At 41.1% G+C, this 25,575-nt stretch overlaps 1 protein-coding gene across 2 annotated transcripts; it reads left to right on the top strand.

Annotated features, from left to right (window-relative positions):
- The first annotated feature begins 314 nt into the window (after nucleotides 1-314).
- On the top strand, nucleotides 315-24,979 carry tut4 (terminal uridylyl transferase 4). Of its 2 annotated transcripts, none has more exons than XM_034080514.1 (30): nucleotides 315-450; nucleotides 1,800-2,347; nucleotides 2,434-2,576; nucleotides 3,032-3,148; nucleotides 3,252-3,429; nucleotides 6,169-6,257; nucleotides 6,383-6,434; nucleotides 7,207-7,276; nucleotides 7,534-7,660; nucleotides 8,113-8,232; nucleotides 8,657-8,839; nucleotides 8,945-9,119; nucleotides 9,200-9,705; nucleotides 11,886-12,036; nucleotides 12,217-12,303; nucleotides 12,768-12,871; nucleotides 12,991-13,048; nucleotides 13,143-13,246; nucleotides 13,341-13,430; nucleotides 13,828-13,941; nucleotides 14,778-14,855; nucleotides 14,993-15,161; nucleotides 15,252-15,299; nucleotides 16,235-16,317; nucleotides 17,446-17,561; nucleotides 18,790-18,944; nucleotides 19,063-19,160; nucleotides 22,806-23,349; nucleotides 24,206-24,373; nucleotides 24,478-24,979. In XM_034080514.1, exons 2-30 carry the CDS (start codon nucleotides 1,867-1,869, stop codon nucleotides 24,564-24,566), a joined length of 4,497 nt encoding a protein of 1,498 aa, XP_033936405.1. In that variant the 5' UTR covers nucleotides 315-450; nucleotides 1,800-1,866; the 3' UTR covers nucleotides 24,567-24,979. The 2 variants fall into 2 exon arrangements, with proteins under 2 accessions (XP_033936405.1, XP_033936407.1); XM_034080516.1 differs by having other exon boundaries at nucleotides 1,771-2,347.
- The last annotated feature ends 596 nt before the right edge of the window (nucleotides 24,980-25,575 follow it).

The following is a 25,575-nucleotide window of genomic DNA, read 5'->3' as shown; positions in this document are numbered from 1 at the left end:
CCTACTTTTTCTTCAGGGATACAACAAATGGACACAAGCCAAAAATACGAAACAAAACCTAATCTCAACCACTAGCTGTGTGTTCATGCATAGACTAGGACTGATGCATAGAATGAAGTGGTGAACAATACAATGTAATACTTGTTTTCGGACCACAAATAATTTGGAAAAAATTATGATTTTTCTGTCCCTATTTTCATATTTGGAAGAAAATAAAAAGTCAAGAAATGTAAATGCTGTATTCACTGTTAAGATTTTCTGAGCGGTATTTGAATCCAGCACGCCCCTCTTCATCATTACTGGCATTCCCACAATGCAGCGGGGTGATGTATTAACATGGCGTCAATGGTTGCTATTTTGAGCAGGGCCGTGGGATTTGAAAAACATTATGTCTAACAGAACCATGGAGGCAGCTAAACAATAATCCACAATCAACTTAAGAGCCTGAAAGTAAGTCAATACGTGCTCCTGTGTGTTGTTCTTGTCGAGGGAGTGTTTTCTGTGTTTAGTTACTCGCTGCTATGTGGCAGCTGGGTGCCAGTGTTATTTATCTGCCCGTTAACGTTAGCTAGCTCAGCCGGACGACCGGGGGCAGCTAACGGTAGCTTAACAAGGACAGCTAAAGGGTCCGCTGGAAGTCACCGTGAATCGTTCCTATAACAGAGGAAATGCCTTTCGGTTTTAATGGTGAGCATTACTTTTAGTCGGTAATGGCTGCTTTCGTGGTGAACGCCTCTTTCGTTTCTGTTTTGGTAGTGCAGCTAACCTTAGGTCACGTCGTCAGTCTCCCCATCAGTTTCGTTTCGTCTGAACTACCTGAAATAAACATTAGCCATTTCTCCAAACAGTCACGTTCGAGACGCCTAACCATAACACAATATTTCCCTGGATTTATCTCTAAAACACCGACCATGTAAGGTTTTGGTACGGAATACACTAAGTTAGGGGAAACGGTCTTGAACACAACATCTGTAACATTACCTGTCTGCTCAAGAGATGTGTTCTGTTCAGGGCTCTCCGTTTTACCTTAATAAAAGCCGCTCTTCTTTAATGATATAAAGTCAGTTAAACGCGAGAAATGTTATGCTAAACACTTTTTTAAAGTATGTTTAATAGAGAAAATAAATAAAAAGTGCAACTTAATTATAAATACTCGTTGCTTTCATGACTTTAAGAAACCACATAGACGAGATAAAGATACATTGTAAAAATTGTATTTAACCAAGATCCCACTGCTTTTCACAAATACAGTTGGACATGTTAGTGAGGTGTAACTTTTCCATGTTTGTCAACCTCAAAATTACTTCTGACGACACCAACACTTACATTTTTCCATGTTTTGTTATATTGTAACCACACCATGTAATTCAGTAGTATGTGATTTTTAATTAAATGGTTTATTATTGAACATACCAGTATTATCTATTACTATTTAATCAAATTCCAAACACTTGTTCCCCCATTGGAATAATAACAATTTAGTAGATGCAGAAATACTGTCTGAAACATTTGTACAAAACACATAATCACAACTTTTACATTTTGGTTAGCCATATTATTTTTATTGTAAGACCTATACTTTCCTAATTTTCATTTGAGCGTTTCTTCTTCTTTTTATATTCATTTCTGTTGGCATAATAGGCAAATGTGTACCAACCACAGTAAGACACGTGAAATGTAAATCAACTCGTGTATTTGGTTAGTTGGCATCACCTGAATTGGTAAACAAACCATGCTGTCCAAATATATTCATGCTAATTAAACTTATAGCTATAATTTCCTCTCTTTTCCTTACCAAGGCTTTAGCGGACCTGCCTCTGTCGTCGTCCTCAGCGTGGTGTTAACTCCACCAGCAGGACAGGAGGAATGGACGAGTCCAAAAGTCCAGTAAAAACAAAACTGTCTCAACCGAGGGGACCCAAAGCTTCGTCCGCTGAGAAGTCTAATAAAGAGGCTCCTGCGCAGAGAGAGGCTCCCAAGTCTGCAACCCGCAGCAAAGAAAACCTCACTGCTACAAAGGATGAACATAATATAGGCAGTCAGGGAAGCCGCGGGCCAGGCAAGACTTTCACAGACATTCCCCAGGACAAGAGGAGAGGACGGCCCCCCAGGACAACGAGACTGACTGGAAGAACAAGTTCAGGGGAGAGGGGGAAAGGCAAAGCTCCAGGCTCGCAACAGAAGCTGGTGGCATACACTCCGGACTCCAATGTGTCTTTATCTGCAGACAACAGCCCCTTGGCAAACAGAGAAACCAGCTTTCCTGTAGGGCCTGGCACATGTAAAAAAGACTTCACAGAGCAGGCCAGAAGCTCAAGTGCAACTCCAGCAAAGGAAAAGTCCTATGGTAGGTTCTCACAGTTAATGTTCTTAGAGGATGAATCCTTCTTTATTAAATACTAGTGAATTAAACGTTGTCTCTGTTGTTTGTAGGGGGGAAAGCTGCTGCGTTGATGCATCAGCCTGTTGAAGAGGTGAGGCCGACTGTTGAAGAAGGGCCCCTGACAGAGCAACAGCTGGGCCTCCAACAGGCAGAGGAGCGCCTCTACAGAGACTACATCCATCGCCTGCTGAAAGTGAGGAAACAATGTAGTCACGCCTGATAAAGAGCAAACATATCACATGACACAGCTCATGTCATGTACTGCATTAGTGCTTCATAATTATGCTTTGTTACTTAAAAAACAACATCTGAGATGTTAAATGCCTTTTTATTTTTGAATCCAAAGTTCTGGTACGGCTGTTATATCTTGAGACAAAATAAAAGATGGGGAACTAGAAAATGTAAGGATGGAGTCTAAAGAAGTCTTGCTCTTTTTGTGAAAAAGGTAAATAATGGAGAAGTAGCCCTTCCTTTTTTTCCAATCTAATTTCATCATCACCAGCCTTTGTTTTTCCTGACCTATGGATTTGTTTGTTTTATCTCCACCTTGCAGGAGCAGGTTGGATCAATAATGATGTCAAAGTGACAAATCCAAAAATGTAAAGAGAACATGCATAAACTAAACTTTTTGCCTCGTTGTTTTCACAGCAGTCCATCGAGTACCCAAACTATCAATACTTATGCAAGCTCTGTTCGGTGCACATCGAGAACATTCAAGGAGCACACAAACACATCAAAGAGAAGAGACACAAGAAGAACATCATGGTATGAGAGCCTCCAAGTGTGTGTTGTCCCTCATCCCGTCATTCACGTGCTTTATTTCAAATAGACACGACGTATTTAACATTTTCTCTTTCTGGCGTGTCAGGAGAAACAGGAGGAGAATGAGCTGCGTTCCCTCCCCCCCCCGTCTGCTGCCCAGATGAGGGCCTTGGACGCAGCAGTCCTGGAAACAGCTACACAGTATGGCATCTCAGAGGAGGACTTCGAGGTTCGGAAGGCCTTGGTCATCAAGATGGAAGAGATCATAAAGAAGCACCTCTCAGGTTGTTTGCTGTGATGTCACCCAGTCTTGTCTATGTTGCCTGCAGCTAGGGATGTAAAGGGAGGAAACGCTTAGGAAAGTTTAAAGCTGGAGGGTGCACTTTATGTGTGGCTTTGTAGGGAAAACATTCCTATAGCTTTTAGCATAATGTATGTTTAGTTGTCCCCCAGGGGATGTTGCGTTCCCCTCTCTGTCCTCAGCCCCTACCACCAGACAAGCATGCACTTCATAAAGTAACCTGTTTGAATCATTATTTCATAGATAATGGTAATTGTTATCCAAATGCCTGATATCATGCACATAGAGGTGACTTACAATGTTTTTTTGGGGATGAAATACTGTAATTTAAGACTCCCTGCAATACCTCCAAAGTGTTCCAGAGCTGGAGAGGAATTGTTGCTCACCGTTTAGACTTCTTCTACCTACTAAGCCTTAGCAACAGTCATTTAGCTGTGCGTATAACATTATTAATTGTTAGCAATGTTACATCTCTGAATTGCTTTGCTGGTATTGTCAGACTCTAACTTTTTCACAATCCTTCATTTTTTGGGTTCCTTTGAAATGATGCAGTTGTTATCAATGATTGTCTCAGGCTTTCACAGACGGGATGTGAAGACGCAACTGAATTTGTGAAACAGCCAATAGGAACAGTTTCTGACATTCCTGTCACAAGTTAGATTTTTAAACCAGAAATCAAACCAAGAGCAGGTGAAGAAGGCTGGTTTCTAGTCTAGCCAAAAAAATATAGCTTACCCAGCTTGAAGTGCTGCGGAGATCAGACCACGCTAGTCATTACTGATTTTCCAATATGTTCTCTTTACTTTCTATTTCATTTTTCATTAAAACAGGCAACAGATACTAGGGATGTAACGATACCAAAAAACTCACGGTACGATATTTATCGCGATAATGAAAAATAAAGAAAAAAAATGTGAATTTTCTTTTACTTCTTTTTTTTTTCTTTATTAAATAATAAATCTGATTTGTACAGCATTTCAGTAGGATAGTAGTATTTTTTAAAGTGTCAACAATATAATAATCAGACCCGGCAATAGAATAAATCGTCACTTTAGTTTTTCAAGTAACTCAACTCTAACTCACTCACTCAGCATCATCAAGGTTATCTTTTAGGAATATGAGCATGTCCACATTTCCAGGTAGAAGCTGGGATGTTTGGGCGTTTGCAAAATCCCCTGCTGTGGAAAAAACTCTCTTGCTTGGTACTGATGTTGCTGGGACAGAGAGATATGCTTTGGCCATGGGTGACAGCAGTGGGTCAAACTGTGCATTGTCTCTCCACCACTTCAAAAACAATACAGTGTTTGCCAAGAAGGTGAGGCTTATTGACAGGGCGAGATATATATATATATATATATATATATATATATATATATATGTTTGTAGCCTTTATTTAACCAGTTGAAGCCCCTTGAGATCAAAAGATCTCTTTTTCAAGGGTGACCTGCAGGACATTAGTTACACATGTAACATAAAAACAACAGAACAACAATACGGATGACATACAACATAATGTACAGGGTACAGTTTACAAAACTCTATTTACAGTGACAGGTACCATGAGTATCAAACAGCATGTCACCCAGCCGAGTTCTAAAATGATGCAGGGGAACCAAAGTGCTCAGTTTTAAACAGGTTTGCAGACTGTTCCAATTTAGTGCAGCTGCACATCTAAAAGCTTTCTTCCCTAAGACAGTCCTAGCACTTGGCACATTTAATAAAACAACATCATGAGATCTCAGGCAATACGTACTTTCAATTCGTCGAGACATCAGAGAGCAGATATAAAAAGGTAGTTTACCCAACATGGCTTTATAAATGAACATGTACCAGTGACTGAGCCTCCGTACAGTTAGTGAAGGCAGACAGGGGACAGTGATGAGTAAGTGCTTTACAGTTAGTAACACATCTCAGAGCGCTGTGATACGCAGCATCTAACTTTTCCAGGCAATGGGCGGGTGCATTCATATAGACCAGATCCCCATAGTCCAGCACAGGTAAAAAGGTCACAGTGACTAGCCTTTTCCTGGCCTCAAGCGAGAAACAGGACTTGTTTCTGAAAAAGAACCCTAGCCTAACCCTCAGTTTTTTAAGCAGGTTATTGACATGAAGTTTAAAAGAGAGACAATCATCAAGCCAAGGTATTTGTAACAGGCAACAACTTCAAGTTGTGTTCCTTGCGTAGTTGCAATATCAAAAACAGGCTCTGGTGTCTTTTTTGCTTTTGAAAAGAGCATTACCTTGGTTTTATCCACATTTAAAAGAAGCTTTCATTCAGAGAGCTGAGTCTGAATAGTGTTAAAAACATATATATATATATATACTTTTGGTACTTTTCAATGTTTCTAGGTATGTACATGTAGCCCTGTAAATACAATGTCCTTTTGTGTTATCTGTTTTATGTTCATGTTGTAACCTACTTGCTGCCATGTTGGACAGGTCTCCCTTGAAAAAGAGATCGATGATCTCAATGGGACCATCTGGTTAAATAAAGGTTTACAAAAAAAAGATTTTGTCAGTCTCACAACGGTATTGAGACTTTTATTTACCGCGATATATCGTTACATCCCTAACAGATACACTTAAACAGACATGAAAGTATGATAACGTGAAAACCATTCACAGATTTAAAACAAAAACAATTGTGAAAAAAAAGAAGAAAATCCCCCAAATGATCAATTTAAAACCCAAACACTAAAATATATTTTCTTTGATTTTCCAGCTTGTGCTCTCCGTCTTTATGGTTCATGTCTTACCCGATTTGCCTTCAAGACGAGTGATATCAACATCGATGTCACCCACCCCTCCTCAGTAAGTCTGCTATTACACAGAATGGTGATATTATTTCTCTATAAAAGAGGACATTCTAAATCAGCCGTGACATTTAGTCTTATATTTGATGACTCACTTTTTCATTTCACTTTTAATCTGTTCAGATGACACAACCTGAGGTCTTGATTCAAGTGCTGGAAATCCTCAAGAAAAGCTGTAAGTTTTGCTCGGTGCATTTTATATTCTCCGCAGGCTTACATACGATTAATTTCTACTTAATTGTGTGAATTTGTTTCTCTGGATTATTGTATCTATCTTGATGTTATTTGTCTGTTAGCAGCAGCCCAATTAGGTCTGGGCAACATGAAGACCATCTAATTCCACAATATTTTGACCAAAGAGTATCTTATCAATATTGTGATGATATTGTAGGGGTTTAAAAGTATTAACACAATATAAACTCAGATAATTAGTCACTGTGGAACACTTAAAATCACAGATGTCAAAAACAGAAGAAGAATTTGTCTACTCTCCCAGAAAAGGTGACCGAGTAAATAAATGATTTGTTTTGTCCTTTCACAGATAGATAATTTGACAGGAGATGGTCTATCATTACACCCAAGTGTTTTTATGAACAATATACAGATATTAAACCATTCTCCTGATATGACACTAGATTTTAGTTAGCTAGTTTTAAAGAGGATACATTACACTTAAGTTCTAAAATATTCTGTAATGTACCAGTTATTTTAGTAGTTGTCTTTACAATAATGTCAATAAATCCACTTTACAGGACTAACCAATCTTTACATTACATACAGAGTTTATAGCCAGGTCAGATGTACGTTTAAAGGGTCCTGAGCATGTTTCTCTTTCCTTTTTGTTATGTATTAACGATCGTATTGTATCGTATGGTCAGCCCTTCTCACAATTATTGTGTCTTTTTTAACTCAAGCTCATTAACTGTTTTTTTCTTTCTCCTCTCTAGCGGAGTTTTCTGAGGTCGAATCAGATTTTCATGCCAAAGTTCCTGCTGTGTTCTGTCGAGATGTTGGCAGGTGAGTGGCTTTAAAACCCCTAACCCTTAGTCAGTTCACTCTAATTGTTTAAATTATTTGTAATTCATGTGTATAAAACACGGTAGTTACTTTAGTGATAGCATGTAGTTCTCAGTAACTTACAGAACTAACTCTTTTACAGCCAGATCAAAATTAGAATACATCATTGATGCATATTTTCATGTTTTATGGCTATATCTTTAAGATTTTGATCCAACTTTTCATTTGGGTCTTCCCTAACTTGTGTTCCTGTGCAGCGGCCTGATGTGTAAAGTGAGTGCCGGTAACAACGTGGCCTGGCTCACCACCAATCACATGGCTGTCCTCTCTAGACTGGAACCCAGGTTGATCCCTCTGGTGCTGGCCTTCCGCTACTGGGCGAGGGTAAGGCTGCGACTGACACTTACTCCACAGCTGAAATGCAAAAAGATTAAAAAGCCACTTATAGAGTTGGGCAGGAATGAGTGCTCAAACCAGGAACTGCGTAACCATTTGATCACTTTCGTTTCCCTAGTCTGATGGTCAATGGTTTCTTGAACGTGTTTCACTTTAGATGCCTGAAATAAGATCTGTGGTTAACCAAAGCTTTAGAGATGTTGATGTTTTGTTTTACAACATATAATACATCACTATTGATCCCACCCAACACTTCACTGATCCCGCTGAACAAACGTATCGCTAATGTGTGTTGCCACAGAGCGGTTTCTTTTGACCAATTTCCCTGTCGGCCTACACAAATAAGTCATCACTGCACCTCTCCACAAACCCTACTTGTTTTAGTAATGACCAACAGACATTCATTGCATTTTCCCCCCCCTGCCTGTTCATCTCTGCAGCTGTGTCACGTTGACTGTCAGTCTGAAGGAGGCCTCCCCTCGTACTCCTTCGCCCTCATGGTCATCTTCTTCCTGCAGCAGAGGAAACAGCCCATCCTCCCTGTCTACCTGGGCCGCTGGGTAGGTAAACTGTTGGCTATTTCAGGTCCTTAACATTCTCCATACTTACTGAAAGGGATGTTTTTAATTTAGTTGAATTTGTAATTCTTACTTGCCTCGTCTATTTTTTTTTGGCTCACATTTAATGGTCGGCTTCAAATCGGCTTTAGCTTCTTTGACACTGTAGGGGCCGTCAATTGAATGTTGTAGATGTAAATGTGCAGGAGGCACGCTCAAATGCCAGACCAACAGCTGCGCCCGGAGATAAAATAAGTTAGACTTTTGGAACATACACAACGGTGTAGGGCTGTACCCGAATATTCGTTCGCTGGAGTACTATTCGGGTTTCAAAACAAACAAACTTTTTCAGAGCAGGACAGTCGTCACCTCTTTGTGTAGCGCTATTTTTTTCCCCATATTATTTTAAAATGAATTCCCCTCTTAGATTGAAGGCTTCGATGTGAAACGTGTGGACGAGTATCACCTAACTGGAATTTCGCTGGACTCGTTTGTCCGGTGGGAGCGCAGACCTCCGAGCTCCACGGACAACCGAAACGACAACCGAGGAGAAGGCAGACCCAAACCAGAGCAGAAAAAAATCGATGACTCTCATTTCTCAGAAGGCTTGGTGAGTCTCACTATTGACATTTGATTCCGATTTCACGGCATGTGTTTGCAATGTGTTTGTTGGCACCCTGCTTTTAACTAACTCCAATACCGTCCCTTTTCAAAGACGCGCCTCACCTTGGACATGGGTAGAGATGTGACGCTGGGTCAGCTGTGGTTGGACCTCCTTCGTTTTTACACACTGGAGTTTGCTCTTGAAGAACACATCATCAGCATCCGCTTGAAGGAGCTCCTCTCTAGGGAGGGGAAGAACTGGCCTCGCCGCAGGCTCGGTATTGAAGGTAAGAGAACACTGTTGGAAAAGTCATCTAACAAGTCATGAGAAATATCAGAAATTCACACTTTTTAAATGTATTTTTAGATCCTTTTGCCTTGAAGAGGAACGTCGCACGAAGCTTGAACAGCCAGATGGTGTTTGAGTACCTCCAGGAGCGCTTCCGTACGGCTTACAAGTACTTCGCTTGCCCTCAAAGAAGGGGCTGCGGGGGGCGCCAGAGAGGCAAGAAGGGAGGCAGGCATGGAGCAAAGTTAGAGGAGGTTGACAAAAAGCAAGAAGATGAGAAAGTTGAAAGAGCGTTTAAAGAAGACGAGGAGCCTGACAGTGATGATGCAGATGGATCTGATCCGTCCAGAAAGAAGGATGAGAAGACTTTAGACGACAGGCTCACAGACATGGTTTTAAATGAGGGGGGTAAACCTCCCTCCCTCTGCCCCAACGGCCTGCTGGACAGTGACAATGAGGAAGAGGAGGAAGAAGAGGAGGAGGAGGAGGAGGAGGAGGAAATGAGTGTTTCAGATAAAGAAGGGCCTGTTCTACCTGAGGATCTTCACTATGTGTTTGATAAGATGATTTTCACCGGTGGAAAGGTAATAATCTCCATTCACCCGTAGTGATGATGCGGTTTTGAACGGTTTGTGATAGAGGTAATTTAAGATAAGATACACCTTTATTAATCCCCGTACGGAAATTCAGAGCAGCAACAGCAGTAAGACTGAGACGCAGGATAGGAAAGGTAAGAGTTCACACAAGGATAATAAGAAAGAAGAGTTCAAAGTATGAGGAACCGTATAAATACAAATTAAGGATTGTTTACAGATATGAATATATTAAACATTTATACTTATCATCAGCACCCAGAGTTCTACAATACCTCATACTTAAACAAAGACCAGACAAAAACTGATGTTTATAAATGTATGTGTACAAACCATACACTTTATATGGTAAATTGCTACTGTCTTTATGTCAGATCACGTTATGTTGAGTGCAGACAGAGAAGCTAGCATGATCGATACATTTTGGGTCAAGTCAACAGACTTGTGACTTGCTAGATACAGCTTTCACTGTGCTGTGTGTCTTCGAAGAAGTTACTTTGGGCTATAATGCAGGTTTGTTTTACTTTTTTACACTTTGTTGTTCTCCTCCTTTCCTCTGTGTGTGTGTGTGTGTGTGTGTGTGTGTGTGTGTGTGTGTGTGTGTGTGTGTGTGTGTGTGTGTGTGTGTGTGTGTGTGTGTGTGTGTGTGTGTGTGTGTGTGTGGTGTGTGTGTGTGTGTGTGTGTGTGTGTGTGTGTGTGTGTGTGTGTGTGTGTGTGTGTGTGTGTGTGTGTGTGTGTGTGTGTGTGTGTGTGTGTGTGTGTGTGTGTGTGTGTGTGGAATCAGAGCGGAGGAGAGAATTTGAATGTGCAAATAGGGCTGCAACAAACGACTCATTTGATAATCGATTAATTAAACGATTATTCGGATCGTTAAGGTTTTAACTGTACTACTACTTTTATCGATCCGGTCCTTTAACGGTACTCTTAACAGTTCTTTTGAAAAAAAACAAGGTAGGTTAACTAAATAAATTGTTAACACAATTAACATTGCTTTTTATTTAAATAAATAATATTTCACATCAAAAGAAACAACAGTGTTTTAAGAAATCATATTAAATAATGTGATGACAGAACTGGAAACAGAATAGCTGAAACTTTAACAAAATACATAACTCAGTTACCTCTAATCATTAACCCATGTTTGTATAATGTAGTTAACTCTGTGTGTTGCTGCTAGCATACATAACACCTGACGTGGAAACGTTACTCGTGGACGGGGCTACAGGGCTGCTAGAAAGACAGTCGAACCCGGTGCATTCCTCTGTCTGGATGTGGAGCACTTTTGCAAAAAAAAAATTAGACAAATTGCTCGTGTTACCGCCCCTTACATGCTAAACTCTTATTGCACTTTTGGCAACGAGCATTGTCCACATTGAGACGGGTAAAGTTTAACCACACCTTGGAGCGCTTCTCTCTGCCATCTCCGTCGTGTGTGTGTTGCATGGATGTTGCAGAGCGTGTGTGTAAATTGCCCCGCCCCCTCGCACACAGACAGGGGAGAAATCTCGTCTGGATTGGAAAGATCGAAAATACATAATTTTGTAGTCTTATTGCATATTAGAAACTGAGTTGGCGACACTAAAACTGCGATATAATGTTTATGTAGCAATAATACATATAACATATATGTTTTAAATGTCTCCAGTACCGATAACGTTGGAACTTAACTGCCTGTGAAACACACGTGATGACGTCACCAACGAATCGACGACTGAATTAGTTGGCAACTAACTTGGTAATCGATTAAGTCGATTAGTTGTTGCACCCCTATGTGCAAAGCAATGCAGTGGACACTGAAACATGCACATAAATTGGATAAATAACATAAGCGTTTATTTTATTTAATAAAAGAGCACATGTTCAATGTGAAAAGTGACCGTAGATAGATTATTTCAGTTTCGATTTGGCATATATATGTTCCGTTGCGCCACCGCAAAAAGGTGTTTTATATTTTTATATATAAAAAAAAAAACCTTGACATTTAATGGGGGCGCGGTGTTCCGTTGCGGTGGCGCAGTGCCCCCCCAAGACAATGGTAGGGGAAACACTGCAGTAACACATGCAGGATTGTTAAAAACATTTTGGAATGATGCCACTATTTTGCTCTTACTTTTTAAAAGCCGTCTTGTGTAATCATGTCATTCATGCTCTTCAAACATTTTTCCCTCAGCCTCCAACTGTCGTGTGCAGCATCTGCAAGCGGGACGGCCACCTGAAGGACGAGTGTCCTGAAGACTTCAAGAAGATCGAGCTGAAGCCCCTGCCTCCGATGAACGAGCGCTTCAGAGAGATCCTCGATGGGCTCTGCAGATTGTGCTTCTGTACGTCATCAAAATGCATCTCTGACTTCTCTATCAATTTCCTTTTTTATTCTGAGATGTGTGTTCACTTACACATTTTGAACAGCTGGCATGAAAGACAAAGACATATTTTCTGCCTACATTAAAATCAATCAATTTCCATACCTCTGTATGATTGATCTTTTATTTTCTTATTTGCAGTTGAATTGTCTCCCTCACACGCTGAGCAGCAGAAGAGGGAGCAGATCCTCTGCAGCCTGGAGAGGTTTATAAGGAAGGAGTACAACGGTGAGCATTAAGTACATGCCTTTTTCTTTTCAGTGGGTCAAACCAGCCCATCATTTGGTCACACCTCCTTTTTGGTACAATATGGTAGGTGGCCCTTTCATCCTCAGTGACTTCGGAGTTGGAAACTTCTCAGATATGGACCAAAGCCTTTATGCATGTTCCTCCTATAAAAAGAGAATCAGGCCTTTATTTCTAATGCAATCGTTCATTCAAAAAGTAAATAGAAAAGCTGCAGCAGTCTGTAAAGGGTCACCAGTTCAAGTCCTGATCGGACCGTGTACAGATTGTATTTGTGGCTGAAGAGCTGATGGTTCACCTCCTGGGAAATGCCGAGGTGCAGAACGTTTGCAGAATTTGTTGACAGAATATCTTATTCTCATTAAAAGGATTTCCAATCATGACGGAGAATGCGTGTTTGGTAATTGGATAGAAATAAGAACCTCTCCCTGTGTCTGTATCCTCAGATAAAGCTCAGCTCTGCTTGTTCGGCTCCTCTAAGAACGGCTTCGGCTTCCGTGACAGCGACCTTGACATCTGCATGACTCTGGAGGGCCATGACACTGCAGAGGTAGGCCCACTAAGCAAACACACACTGCCATGTAATGCAACTCACGTATCCGTAATGGGATGAGATATGTGACCCTTACATTCTTTCCGTTAAAAATCCATTTTGATCTGTCCAAACAGATGCTGAACTGCAAAGAGATCATTGAAGGACTTGCGAAAGTGCTTAAAAGGCATACAGGTGACTTAATGTTTTACTGATTATGTCTTTAATAATTGTTCTTTTTGTGCCACAAACGGACTGGTTTTTATCTCCCATGTACCCAATATCACAGGTTTGAGGAACATCTTGCCTATCACAACAGCTAAAGTGCCTATTGTGAAGTTTGAACACAGACAGAGTGGTTTGGAGGGAGATATTAGCCTTTATAACACGCTGGTGAGTGCACAAGAACCTTGCTACGGTGCTATCGAACATGCTTTGACAAGCTTTTTATTTATTGAAAGTGCTGTCGTCGCAATCGTCCCTGTAGGCTCAACACAACACCAGGATGCTGGCTGCGTATGCAGCCCTTGATCTACGCGTGCAATTCCTCGGATACACGATGAAGGTCTTTGCAAAGGTATGTGAAAGTGAACAAACTGAGAAAGGAACAGTTCTGTTTGCAGTGGTCTGTGTGAGTTCTTCCCCAACAGAAAGGTGTCTGTCTTCATTTAAAGGATATTTAGGAGCCTGGAAATGTCTGATAACTACATCATCCTGTAAAGAATTTACAAATTGCTGATGCAACTCTATACCTGGATAGAGTTGCATCAGCAATTTGTAAATTCTTTACTAAATGTATGTGTAAAGTTCCTGATCTTCCAACTAGTGGTTCACTTTTTATGTGTGCTACATTAAAACTCCAGCGTTAAGCCAGTATATTCATTTGTAACAGCCAGCCCTTGTCAATTAGAATTAGAATCTTCTGAAAATCTTTTGTCCCCTGCTGTGTTGCTAACCTGCCTCTGCACTCACAGCGCTGTGACATCGGGGATGCGTCCAGAGGAAGCCTCTCGTCTTACGCTTACATCCTGATGGTGCTTTACTTCCTGCAGCAGAGGCAGCCGCCCGTCATTCCCGTCCTGCAGGAGGTACCAGTCACCCATTTATTACCAAACCCTTTTAAACTCAGAAGAAATTACGCTTTTCTAACAGGGACAGTACACAAAAAACAGAGGCCCTATGATGCTTTTTGGGGTCTTCCCTTCCTGTAGTGTCTTATATAGGTTTTGTGCATGTTAATTGTCTATGTAGGCTAAAATCATGAAGTTCCCTTCCAAGGGAGTTGCTCTCCCACACACTCTTCTCCTGCCATGAAACGCCTCCATTGGACTCCTTTTATTTACGTTTGTAACATAGTGACATCACAATGTAACATTAGAGCTTTTACTGGCTAAGGTTTGTTTATTTATACGCACATTTCAGACACAAAGGCAATTCAATGTGCAATAACACATGACAATTACAAACAAAATGAATTGGCTAATGCACCAACACATTGTCCGCTAAGGGGTGGTACATCTCTAATTGGTTGATCAATCACAACAGAGCCAGCCATCAAGCCAATCTGAACAGACTGGGCTCTGGTTTCTGACAGAGAGTGAAAAGAGGTGCTGCAGCACAGGCAGTATGAGAGAAATAAAGAGCTTTTTGAACATTAAAGCAAGGAGACATGTCACAGAAGAGGAACAAATATGAACCTGAAAATGAGCAAAATAGGGTTCCTTATTTTAAGCAATAAGCATTTCTGTAAATGTGCCAAAGTCACCCTTAAACTATATATAATGTTTTAAATGTATTAGAAACTTGCAACATAACGAGTCACAAAACGGAACATGCCAATTAAAAGAAATAACATAAAGAACATCCACAGACGACCCACCTGTAAATCAAATGAAATAAATATATCTGTCTGATGTCTCTTTAGATCTTTGATGGGAATGCTGTCCCTCAGCGCATGGTGGATGGCTGGAATGCTTTTTTCTGTGATGACCCGGAGGATTTGGTGAGTTGACAAGGGTGTCCTTTGGTTCAGTATTGCATTTCTGACATTATCTATATTTAATCAGTCTGCTTTCATATATGTTCAACTATATCAGCCTCAATCTGGAAAATGTATTGAGTGCGTTTCTTCCGTCACAGCGCCGGCTTCCGCAGCCAAACACAGAGTCTGTCGGAGAGCTGTGGCTGGGACTCCTGCGCTTTTACACTGAAGAGTTTGACTTCAAAGAGCATGTCATCAGCATCCGCCAAAGAAAACGCCTCACGACCTTTGAGAAACAGTGGACCAGTAAATGCATCGCTATCGAAGGTGCTCACACTGATCCCTCCGTCTTCACCTGCTTATCAGCGTAGCACGCTTGGTCTTCTTTTGTACTTACTCTTCTGTTCTTCTCCTCAGATCCCTTTGATTTGAACCACAATCTCGGTGCTGGAGTTTCTCGCAAAAGTAAGTGATGATTCAGATATTTCTGGTATTAAGTACTATTTAAAGGGGCCCTATTATGTTTTTACAGGTCTTCCCTTATTTGTAGTGTTTGATATAGGTTATTGTGCATGAAAATGGTCAGCAAAGGCTACAATCCCAAAGTTCCCTCCAGAGAGAGTTTCTCTCTCCCTGAAATGCCTCCATTGGAGTCCTTTGTTTAGCTCAGTACCATAGTGACATCCCTACGTAATACTGAAGCTTCTACTGGCTACCGCTCCAACCCATTGGATGTGATAGGCTAAGGGGCGGGACCATCTCTAAGCGATTGACCAATAACAACAGAGCCGGCAAGCTAACCAATCAGAGCAGACTGTGCTCTGGTTTCAGACAGAGGGTGAAAAGAGGTGCTGCAGCACAGGCAGTATGAGAAAAAGAAAGAGCTTTTTGAACATTAAAGCATGGAAACATGTCACAGTAGAGGCACAGTTAAAAATATGAACTTAAACATGTGTATAATAGGACCCCTTTCAACACGAAATGCAGTTCATGGCAGGGAGAAATAAAAAAGGCCCTATAATTTTATAGCATACTTTATTATTTTGTGAAAAAGCTGTTTTGATGCAGAGATTGTTTTTCTCAATGCATTGAGAGAGCTATTGAATTATCTAGCGTAATTCCGAGGATTGATTTTAATAACTTGTATCTACGTGAAACTCTGCGCAGCCGTATTATCTTAAAAAAAATACTCGGCATGAGCAGATTTTCAGAATAATATGCCCAATAATATCGACAAATGGTCTTGTTCTGAATGTCCTTAGTTTCTGTGATTAATCCTGTTCACCAATAACCAATTTAAGGATGTTTTATTATGCTGTTTGATTCTGTGCACTTGGGTTCTGGAAGAGTGATCTGTGTCGCCTCTAAACCTGTGAACATGTTCCTTTTGCTTCCTCTAGTGACTAATTTCATCATGAAGGCCTTTATCAACGGGAGGAAGTTGTTTGGGACTCCATTCTTGCCTATCCCTGGCACTGAAGTGGTACGTCACTAAATGGCAGAGGTGTGGACTCGAGTCACATGACTTGGACTCGAATCAGACTCGAGTCACCAATTTGATGACTTGAGACTCGACTTGACAAAATCACAAAACACTTGCGACTCGACTTGGACTTGAACACCAATGACTCGGGACTTGACTTGGACTTGAGCCTTCTGACTTGAGGTGACTTGATCATTTAATTCAGAGGTCTCCAGCACGCCGATCACGAGCTGCCGTTAGAAGAGCAGCCTCCCGTCGGGGAGAGCAGAATCTCCAGCCGCTCCTACTCTTGCTGAGAATCCTTGCAGGCAGGGGCGGGACTTTATTTAGCTGGGCCACCATGCGGCCAATCATATGCGAAGATACACTAGGATCATACCATTATGTGAAAGAAGGGTGGGGGGCACAGCAGGTGTAGTGGTACAGGCCAGCTGCACAGAGCGACGGGGAGACGGATTTAAATGCAAGTGCGTCGGAAAAAATCAAGAAATTAGCGAAAACCGAAAAAAGAAGCAGCATCTGGCTGCTTTTCAGTGATACTGGAGAAAGCAAAGCTGAGTGCAGGATTTGTCAAATTAAAATAACCTTTTTTGGTTACCTTTATTTTGGTAACCACTCAGGATTTACTGTCAGAGGTGGGAGAAGTTCAGATCTTGTACTTGAGTACAAAAGTACCAGAGTTTAGGGAATACTCGGTTACAATAAAAAGTAAAAGTACAAAAGTATTAGCATCAAAATATAGTTAAAGTACCACCTGCAGAGGGATCTAGATTCAGGTGTTCTTTTCCCCATAGAGACCGCCTCGCTGCACATTATCCCTGGCATAAAGATTGATTGTGGGTCCCTTATAACATGTTGCACACAATGGAAATACACATTCTGGTTACCTCAACATCAGGGATCTTATACATTGGACTTGGACTTGACTTGAACTTGCCCAACCTGACTTGAGACTTGACTTGGACTTGAGCGCAAAGACTTGAGACTTGACTCGGACTTGAGCGCAAAGACTTGAGACTTGACTCGGACTTGCAAAACAATGACTTGGTCCCACCTCTGCTAAATGGACATAGTAATGTGTAAGCTGTGTGCTCTGTGTCCTGAGCAAACCTTTGTGTTCTGCCGCAGGACTACTTCTTTGACTCGAAGGTGTTGACGGACGGCGAGTTGGCGCCCAACGACAGGTGCTGCAGGATCTGCGGGAAGATCGGCCACTACATGAAGGACTGTCCTAAGAGACGCAGGTTGTCCCCTGTTCGTTCATGGAAATATCTCTCTCGTGCCGCTAGAATTCCAAGAAAAATATATGGAAACTACTGAGAAGTAATAAATATGTTATGAATTCATATCACTTCTACTTGGTATATATATATATATATATATATATATATATATATATATATATAATGTATATGAAGATTTTTAGAGGCATAGAACTACTGTTTTATAAAATAAAAAAAAATGTATTAGATATTTCGATGTCCTGAAATATCAGTTATGATCAGATGGAAGCCTCCTTTCTAAAGAGTAGATTCACTCACATATATGATACTTACTTAATTAAAGTATCATTGTAGCTTTCCAAAACATATTTTTAGGTCTACGGTAATTTTCTTTCTAATTGTGTGTTGTCTTTTCCATCATACAGTTAGTGAAAGTTATAACAACGCATGTGGATTCTACTTTCTTAAATGTAACCAAGCTGTTATAGCTTTTATATATAGAAACTGAACTTTTGTCATTTAAGTTTATACATTGTTCCACAGTTACATCGGCTATGAGAACATTTGATGTTTTTTATTTTAAATTGTTGACATTATTAGTCCAAACAAAAGACCATCAACATCGGACACATAAAAATAGGCTTTAGATATCAGCAATACCTCAAATATATAAGAAGGAAACCTTAAAAACAAAACAAAATTCTGAATATTTAAATCAAATGATATAACTTCGAGCTTTTTTTACATAACTGTTTCTTCTCCAATTATCTTTCCCTATGTGAAATGTTCTGATCACATTTAATTGTATAATGGTAATTCCTCTTTTACTTTTAATGTCTTTTTTTTGTTTTTCCTCTTCTTTGTTTTTGTAATTGACTCGATGTCATTATCATCGAGGGTCCTGGGAGCACATGACAGAAGAGTTAATCCCAGAGACAAAAGTGCGATTGAGAGGAAAAGGCTTCAGAAACAAGTAGAGGCCAACATAGTAAGGTTAAACTGTTCAATTGGCGGATGCTTTCTTTCTTTTATTTATATCTCTATGGCAAAGATGATAGCTCAAGGTATGTTAAAGCCAGACAAATGTTTCAAACCTTAAAGGAGTTGTTTAACTCTGTGTATTTCATTCAAATCACAACCTTGTTTGTTGCAAGAATGTTCTGGTAGAATCAGTGATATCAAGGAGAGCCTGCGTCGTTGTCATATATTCTTCCCTTTTCTGCTCTGACCTTTTTTCTTTCTTTGACAGGATTAAAAAGAAGGAAAATGAAAAAGACGAAGACGTAAAAGATGAGGAGCGTGAGCCAAAGGACAGACGTTGTTTCCAGTGCGGGGACATGGGTCACGTACGGAGGGACTGTCCTGAGTACCGCCACCTCAAACAGAGGACCGGCGGAGCGCCAGGTAACCACAACAGCTTTGTAATCCAAGGTTAACTTTCCTTACACTTAAAATAATACACAGCTCATCTTCAAAGCTTTATCAAATATGACCGTTTTTATGGCTTCTTCTTCCTCCCCAGCGCCTCACATGGTACGAAGTGTGGTGAGCTCCCAGTCCATCCCCATCCCGAAGACAGCTGCAGACTGTCCCGGGAGGACCAGACAGCCCTCTGAATGTGTGAGTACAATCACTGAAGTTAGACACTGCACTAGGGTCAGATCAACCAGATACAAAAATACTAGGGCTGTCAAACGATTAAAAATTGTAATCAGATTAATCACAGCTTAAAAATTAATTAATCATGATTAATCACCATTCAAACTATGTCCAAAATATGCCATTTATTTATGTATATTGTTGTGGGAATGGAAAGATAAATGAAAGAAGGCGGATATATCCATTTAACATACAGTATCTATGTTTATTATAACATTTTTCTGCGTGTCAAAATGAAAGACAACCCACACACCTATCAATCATCAAACCGTGGGGTCTTAATTCATTACGTGTTGATTTCTATCAACGGGGGAGTACTTCAGGAAAGTCGACAGGGGGGGGGGGGTCTAGTGGAGCGTTGTGATCAGCTGTTTTAGCGCAGTTCTCCAGTGATGGGGGGAGTCTCCCTCCGCAGCCGGTTGGCGTAGTTTTGGCACTATTCCGTTGTACAGACCGACGTTAACAGCAGCCCTGTCTGTGCACATGGAGACCGACTCTGTCGTCCGGTGATCTAACCGCCTTCTGGAAAAGCTTCACAAGTACGTCGGTACGCAAATGCGCTTTGTGACACAAGTGACGGTACGCATTTCAGATTACGCACATAACCTGCGTAGCAGTTATGTGCACCCCTGTACTACAGCAAAAGTATTCTCCGTCAGGACTTCCTGCAACAACACCACGCCGTTATCAAAGATGTTCTATTGAGAAGACAATCACTACGTGACAAAAGTTTTCAAAACCGTGGCTACTGAAATCAATCTTACTAACTGCTGTCTGTGCAATTTACTCCGCGTGAGTTGGCGGACTTTATTTTGCTTACTTTAACATCATTTTTCATGGTGGGGCTAAGCCATTTCTTGGTATGGGTGTAGCCCCAGCCATACCCTGGCGCTGCCACTGGTGGCACGTATGGGGCGGGCCATTCTGCACATACGTTAAATGTAGGGATGGGAATTTGAAAGCAATTTTATATTCGAATATTCGACCCCCCAAAAAACGGTTAACCGGTTAACCAAAATGTACATATCCTATAAAAAAAAAATTGGGTAAAAAAAAAAGTTCGGAAATTTTTTCAGACTTTTTTTTTTACATTTTTCTTGTTCAATAATTTTTTAGAAATACATACATCACAGTTTGACAGCTATAGGCCTACAGCTTTCATGTGTGGAGGTGATTCACAATCAGGCCAGCTGTAGAGAAGACCCTCTCAGCTGGAACAGAGGTTGCGGGTATAGCAAGGTATATATAAGTTTAATTTGGCATAGTTTGACCTCTACACCGCACTCACTAACATGGTCGAAATATTTCCACACATTACTCCTTTTCCGCCATGTCTGTTGTGTAGGACTCTTCTTAGAGTGTAAATAATTACTGGACTATGACTGGTAAAATATGTTGAATACCGGCAAAACTAAATCTCTCCTGTCAAAATGTCTATGTACTTTGCTGCCACACACGGTTGCCAAGCAGCGCTTATTGTTGTTTAGGCTGGCCACTCATGTGTTGACAGGGGGCGGTGGAGCACGCTCATGAACTGTTAGCGCCGGAACCTCGCAACGGCTGCGGAGCTCATTTGCGCCACATTTGGGCCTAAGATGAGGTTTGAGTCTGCGTGATCTGCGTGTAGGGAGGGGCAGCAGCCATATCATTGGCTAGAACTAGCTAGATCTGATGGATTTAGACATAAACGCGAGTGAAGTATAACCGGACACGAGAGAGAGAGATTAGCACCTGCAGCTCTGCCCGCTGTGAGGGACTGGTGAGCTGAGCAAAACACACCTTTAGACTTCACCTAACACATTTAGCTATGGCACAGTTGTATATATATACATTGAATTATTCAATTTGATAATATGTAATCAACTTAGGCATCACTCCCCAAAAAAAAAAATGTGATAAAAAAATTAATAACTCATATTCGAATACCTGAATAATTTCGAATATTCGATTAATCGTTCCCATCCCTAGTTAAATGCGTTAAATATTTTAACTAGGGCTGTCAAGTTAACGCGTTAATAACGCGTTAACGCAAAAACAAATTAACGCCACTAATTATTTTAACGTGATTAACGCATGTGTATTTTTTTCCTCGGCCGCCCCGTAGTTTCAGAGCGCATCGAGTTTAAAATACCGTCTACAAGCTGATGCTGCTGACAGCCCCGCTCCTGCCGCCCGCTTGCTGCAGACCACACTTCCACGCTCACCGGCAGGCACCGACTGGCCATCGGGAGGACCGGGAGGGTGTTTGTATGTGTGGCCCGAGCGAGAGAGAGACCTTACGTGCATTGTTGTTGTTAGCATCTGGTGCTAGCTAGCTGCGCTAACGGATATAAGGAGCTGTTTAAAGGAAAACACAACTGCGCCGAGCACTTGACTTGATGCAGGAAGCCAGACAGTGGGACATTGTAGGAGAAGTCAGCACACTCATGATTGCAGCAACATAATTGCAGCTTCCAGGCAGCTCCCGTTCGAGCATATGCCTTGAGTTGCACATAGCTCCAACGATCCATCACGCGCGCGCACACACACACACACACACACTTTGTATTGTATTATTGTATGAGAGGTTCCAGGTTGTTGTGTTTAATATTCATGAGAATATTTGTCATTGTTCAAATGATAATAAACATCAGCATAAAGCATATTTGTCCACTCATATGTTGATAAGAGTATTAAAAACTTGAAAAATATTCCTCTAAGGAACATTTAGAACAGATCAAAAATGTGCGATTAATTTGCGATTAACTATGGACAATCATGCGATTAATCGCGATTAAATATTTTAATCGACTGACAGCCCTAATTTTAACGCAATTAATTCAACATTTTTATTAACGCCGTTAACGCGATAATACATACATATGTGAAAATATTTCTCACCCTTACCCATAAAGATGAATGTCTCCATCTAAAGACGAAGGAGGTGAATGACATTTAATTTGTTGGGCCCCTGAAAGTGAAAGATTAGTTTATACCCAAATTAGATTTGATTTTTTAAATGTCCATCAAGAAACTGAAGATGTTTCATTTCTCAGAACGTCATCATCACCCGATAGAGGCCTAAGACGTCAGTTAAATGTTATGTTGCGCTTCTTATAGGGGCCTTATTATGCTAATTGGGAGTTTCCCTTTCCTGTAGTGTTAAAGATGTGTTGACAAATCTCAACAGAGCTGCAGCTAACCAGAGCAGACTGGGCTCTGGTTTCAGACAGAGGGTGAAAAGAGGTGCTGCAGCACAGGCAGTATGAGGGGAAAAAAGACCTTAAAGCAAAAAAGTGCAATCCATTTAGCAAAGAAGGCGCGAAAAAAACAAGATGACAAATAATGTATCTGACGGCATTGCTTTTATGATTCTGATACCATGCCCTGATAATGCCAATAGCTCTTTTTCTTTTCTTTTTTGAAATGTGTCTTGTAATCATGGCATCAGATTCAAATCAAGTTTGACTGAGCTGGTGCTTTTAAATCTCAGTTGATTCTTGATGCAAGAATGTTTCAATTTGGAAATATTACATCAACGCTTTTTTGAATTGACCACTATTTGAATATGTTTAAACTTTGAATATATTTGAATGATTTCTAATCCTTTCTTTCTTCTCTCTACAGTCTGATAGTCGTCAGACCCCGCCCTACTCCCCTCAGCCCACCGCTGTCCCTCAGAGTTCCTCCCCGCAGCCCTCCCACATGAAGAGCAGTCCTGCTGGTCCCCAGAAGCAGCCCGGAGGCCCCCCTCTCTCTGTTCCCCCTCTCTCTCTGTTCGGCTTTCCCCCCTCCCATCCAGGCCAGTTCCACCCGGCGGCGCTCACCGCCCTGGGGCTCCTTCCCTCGCACCAGTCCCAGGGGCAGCCTCACCACCCTGTCCACCTCTCTTCCCCCTCCTGGCCCATACACGGTCCGGTCCTCTCCACGTCCTCTCCCAGCGGCCCCTCCCCGCCCGGCCTCAAATTCGCCCTGCGTTCGGCATCAGGGAACGGGAGTCCCACAGGCTCAGGGGGCAACGCCGGCCCATTGAACCTGAACGACCCCAGCATCATCTTCGCCCAGCCGGCGGTGAGGCAGCTGGGCATGGGGCCGGGCCGGGAGGGGCACTGGCACAACCATCTGGCACAGGCAGGGGCACTCATGGGCAACGGCACTGTGGTCAAGTCAGGTATTCACCGGGTGGTCTCTGGGGGGCACGGTCTGTGTGTGACTCTGTCTTTGTGTCTTCCTGTTTCTCTATCTTTAAAAGCTGATTTTTTTTAAGTGTACTTCAGATCAACTTATAAATGGACCTTGTAGCAACATGGGCAACATTAATCTAGTTTGCAGTTGTAAAATAGGGATTAAACCTGATGGTAGGTCACAGTAACTTGTGAGTGAACGCAGAGCCTTTGCAGCACTGCTGTAGATATGTTGATTAAAACTAAACCTGAAATATAAAAAAAGTAACTGAAATGCATCCAGGGTTGGACAGTTTTCAGAAGTTGTAGGGTAGCATCAATTTCTATAAGACTCAGGGAGTTTTGGTTGCAATTCTACAAAGAACAGCAAAAGAAAGTGAGGAGCTATTCAAAATGAATTCAGCACACATATAGAGCTTTAAAGAGGTAAGTAGCAGTTGTTTGGGGATGAGGGTTTAATACACCACGAGTGATGGGACACTATTGGGTTTACTCAAACTGGGATGTTACCAAAACGAAATAGGTTTTATTTAAATGAACATTGTTTGTTTTGCTAGATACATTCCCAGTGGGAAAATGGGTTTGTGACAGTTTCTCCATTTTAAGAATGAAATAAATAAATGTTATAGAAACATAGTAAGAATGTGCACCAAAGAATTAGATAAATGTAACCGTAACATTCAAAGTTGAAGTAGAATCTGGCACGTTAACTACTATATTTAACGTATATTACAGGATGTACAGTGGAGTAATGGTATTAATGCTGAATTGCACAGTTTGAGAGGGTTTGCCTGCTGAAGGTGAAATCTGTCCTCATAATGTGCTTTGATCTTGTCTCTACAGAGTCAGGCCACCCCGGCCAGTTTGTGGGTGTGAACCCGGGCCCTCGGATATGGGAGCACAATAAAACTCCGCAGTACGCCCTGTCCCCACCCTGGCCCTACAGGATGCCCCAGAACTTCATCCAGCAGGGCAACGGAGGCTTCCAGCCCGGGAAACCCTTCGGCCAAGGTCAGACATGATACACATTTATTTTACTGTGGCTTACATACATATATTTATTCCCCGAGTTATCTTTTGGTTCTGATTTCTTTTGTCTTACCTTCTTTCTACAGGGTCCATGGTGCTTCCAAATCCAAACTTCCCAATGGTCCCCCACGTTCGACATCCAGTCAATCTGAACTTCCTCCAACAAAAGAAGTAATCTTGGGTTTCCTTTTTAATTAGTTTTATGATCGGTAACAAAACAAAGACAAATTATGGACCCATCCCATAATTTGATCAGACGGATTTTTCAAAAGAAATAGATTTTCTCATTTTTGTACTGTTTTTATTTCCTGTCTCATTACATTGATTTGTGATACAAATGTCAAATATTTTAATACCCCCATTTTTGAGGGGGTCCAAAAAAGTCTTTTTATTTTGTGTGTAAAGTAAGGAGGAAAAATATAAACCTTTATTTTTATTAGCTGTATTCATACTTTGCTTGCAATATGAAGGCTTTGAATAGACGTTTGTTTTAAAAACAATCTTAACATGTCACCCTAAGTATGTAGTGCCAAAAGCAGGGATAGCAAGAAAAAAGGGAACAAAAAAATAAAGAAAAAAGCAAACGACTATTTTGTGTTGTGTGTGTTCATTTCTTCATTGTTGTGTTTCTATGTAATGCTTCAGATGCACATAACCTACACTTACATGGCTATGCTATGTGCGCACTTAGTCCGACATGCTATTAAAATACTTCAATTATGATAATGGTTATACAATTGTAGATTAGCAGGTTAATTATAATAGTTGTGATCTTGAAAATCTGCCATTGTAACAACCTTGTTGCATGTCACCTAAGATTAATGATGTTAACACTGTGAATGAGTTCCTTCTTCAGCTTAACTGAAACTGCGGAGGGGTAAAAAAGAGAACAAATTGCATCATAAGCTCATTTGCATAGAGCAGATACAGCATCTGAAATGTTGGTTTCATCATGCACCTTATAATCTGGATTTACTGCACTTTGCTCGTGGAGTTCCTCAGGGAATACAGAGTTTACCTACTAAAGTAGGCAAGTGTGATCAAGGCCATATAAAACCATCAAAAACTAAATGTGTTGGCACTTCGCTTTGATTTATTGTATTCAGTTTTTTGGGGTACCTTTCTACCACAAACTTGCTCTTTGGTGACCAACGTTACATAGGTAGCGTGATTACAACTTGGAC

The sequence above is a fragment of the Pseudochaenichthys georgianus genome, chromosome 4 (assembly GCF_902827115.2).
Source record: "Pseudochaenichthys georgianus chromosome 4, fPseGeo1.2, whole genome shotgun sequence".
Lineage (NCBI taxonomy): Eukaryota > Metazoa > Chordata > Actinopteri > Perciformes > Channichthyidae > Pseudochaenichthys > Pseudochaenichthys georgianus.
Note: the sequence above shows the minus strand (reverse complement) of the source record. Positions and strands in the feature narration are given on the sequence as shown.

Excerpts from the sequence above, each read along its gene's own strand:
- tut4 (XM_034080514.1), top strand. The coding sequence starts at position 1,867 with ATGGACGAGTCCAAAAGTCCAGTAAAAACAAAACTGTCTCAACCGAGG. Across the intron at positions 12,304-12,767 it reads TATAAGGAAGGAGTACAACG|ATAAAGCTCAGCTCTGCTTG; the intron begins GTGAGCATTAAG and ends CTGTATCCTCAG. Across the intron at positions 13,049-13,142 it reads AGTGCTTAAAAGGCATACAG|GTTTGAGGAACATCTTGCCT; the intron begins GTGACTTAATGT and ends CCAATATCACAG.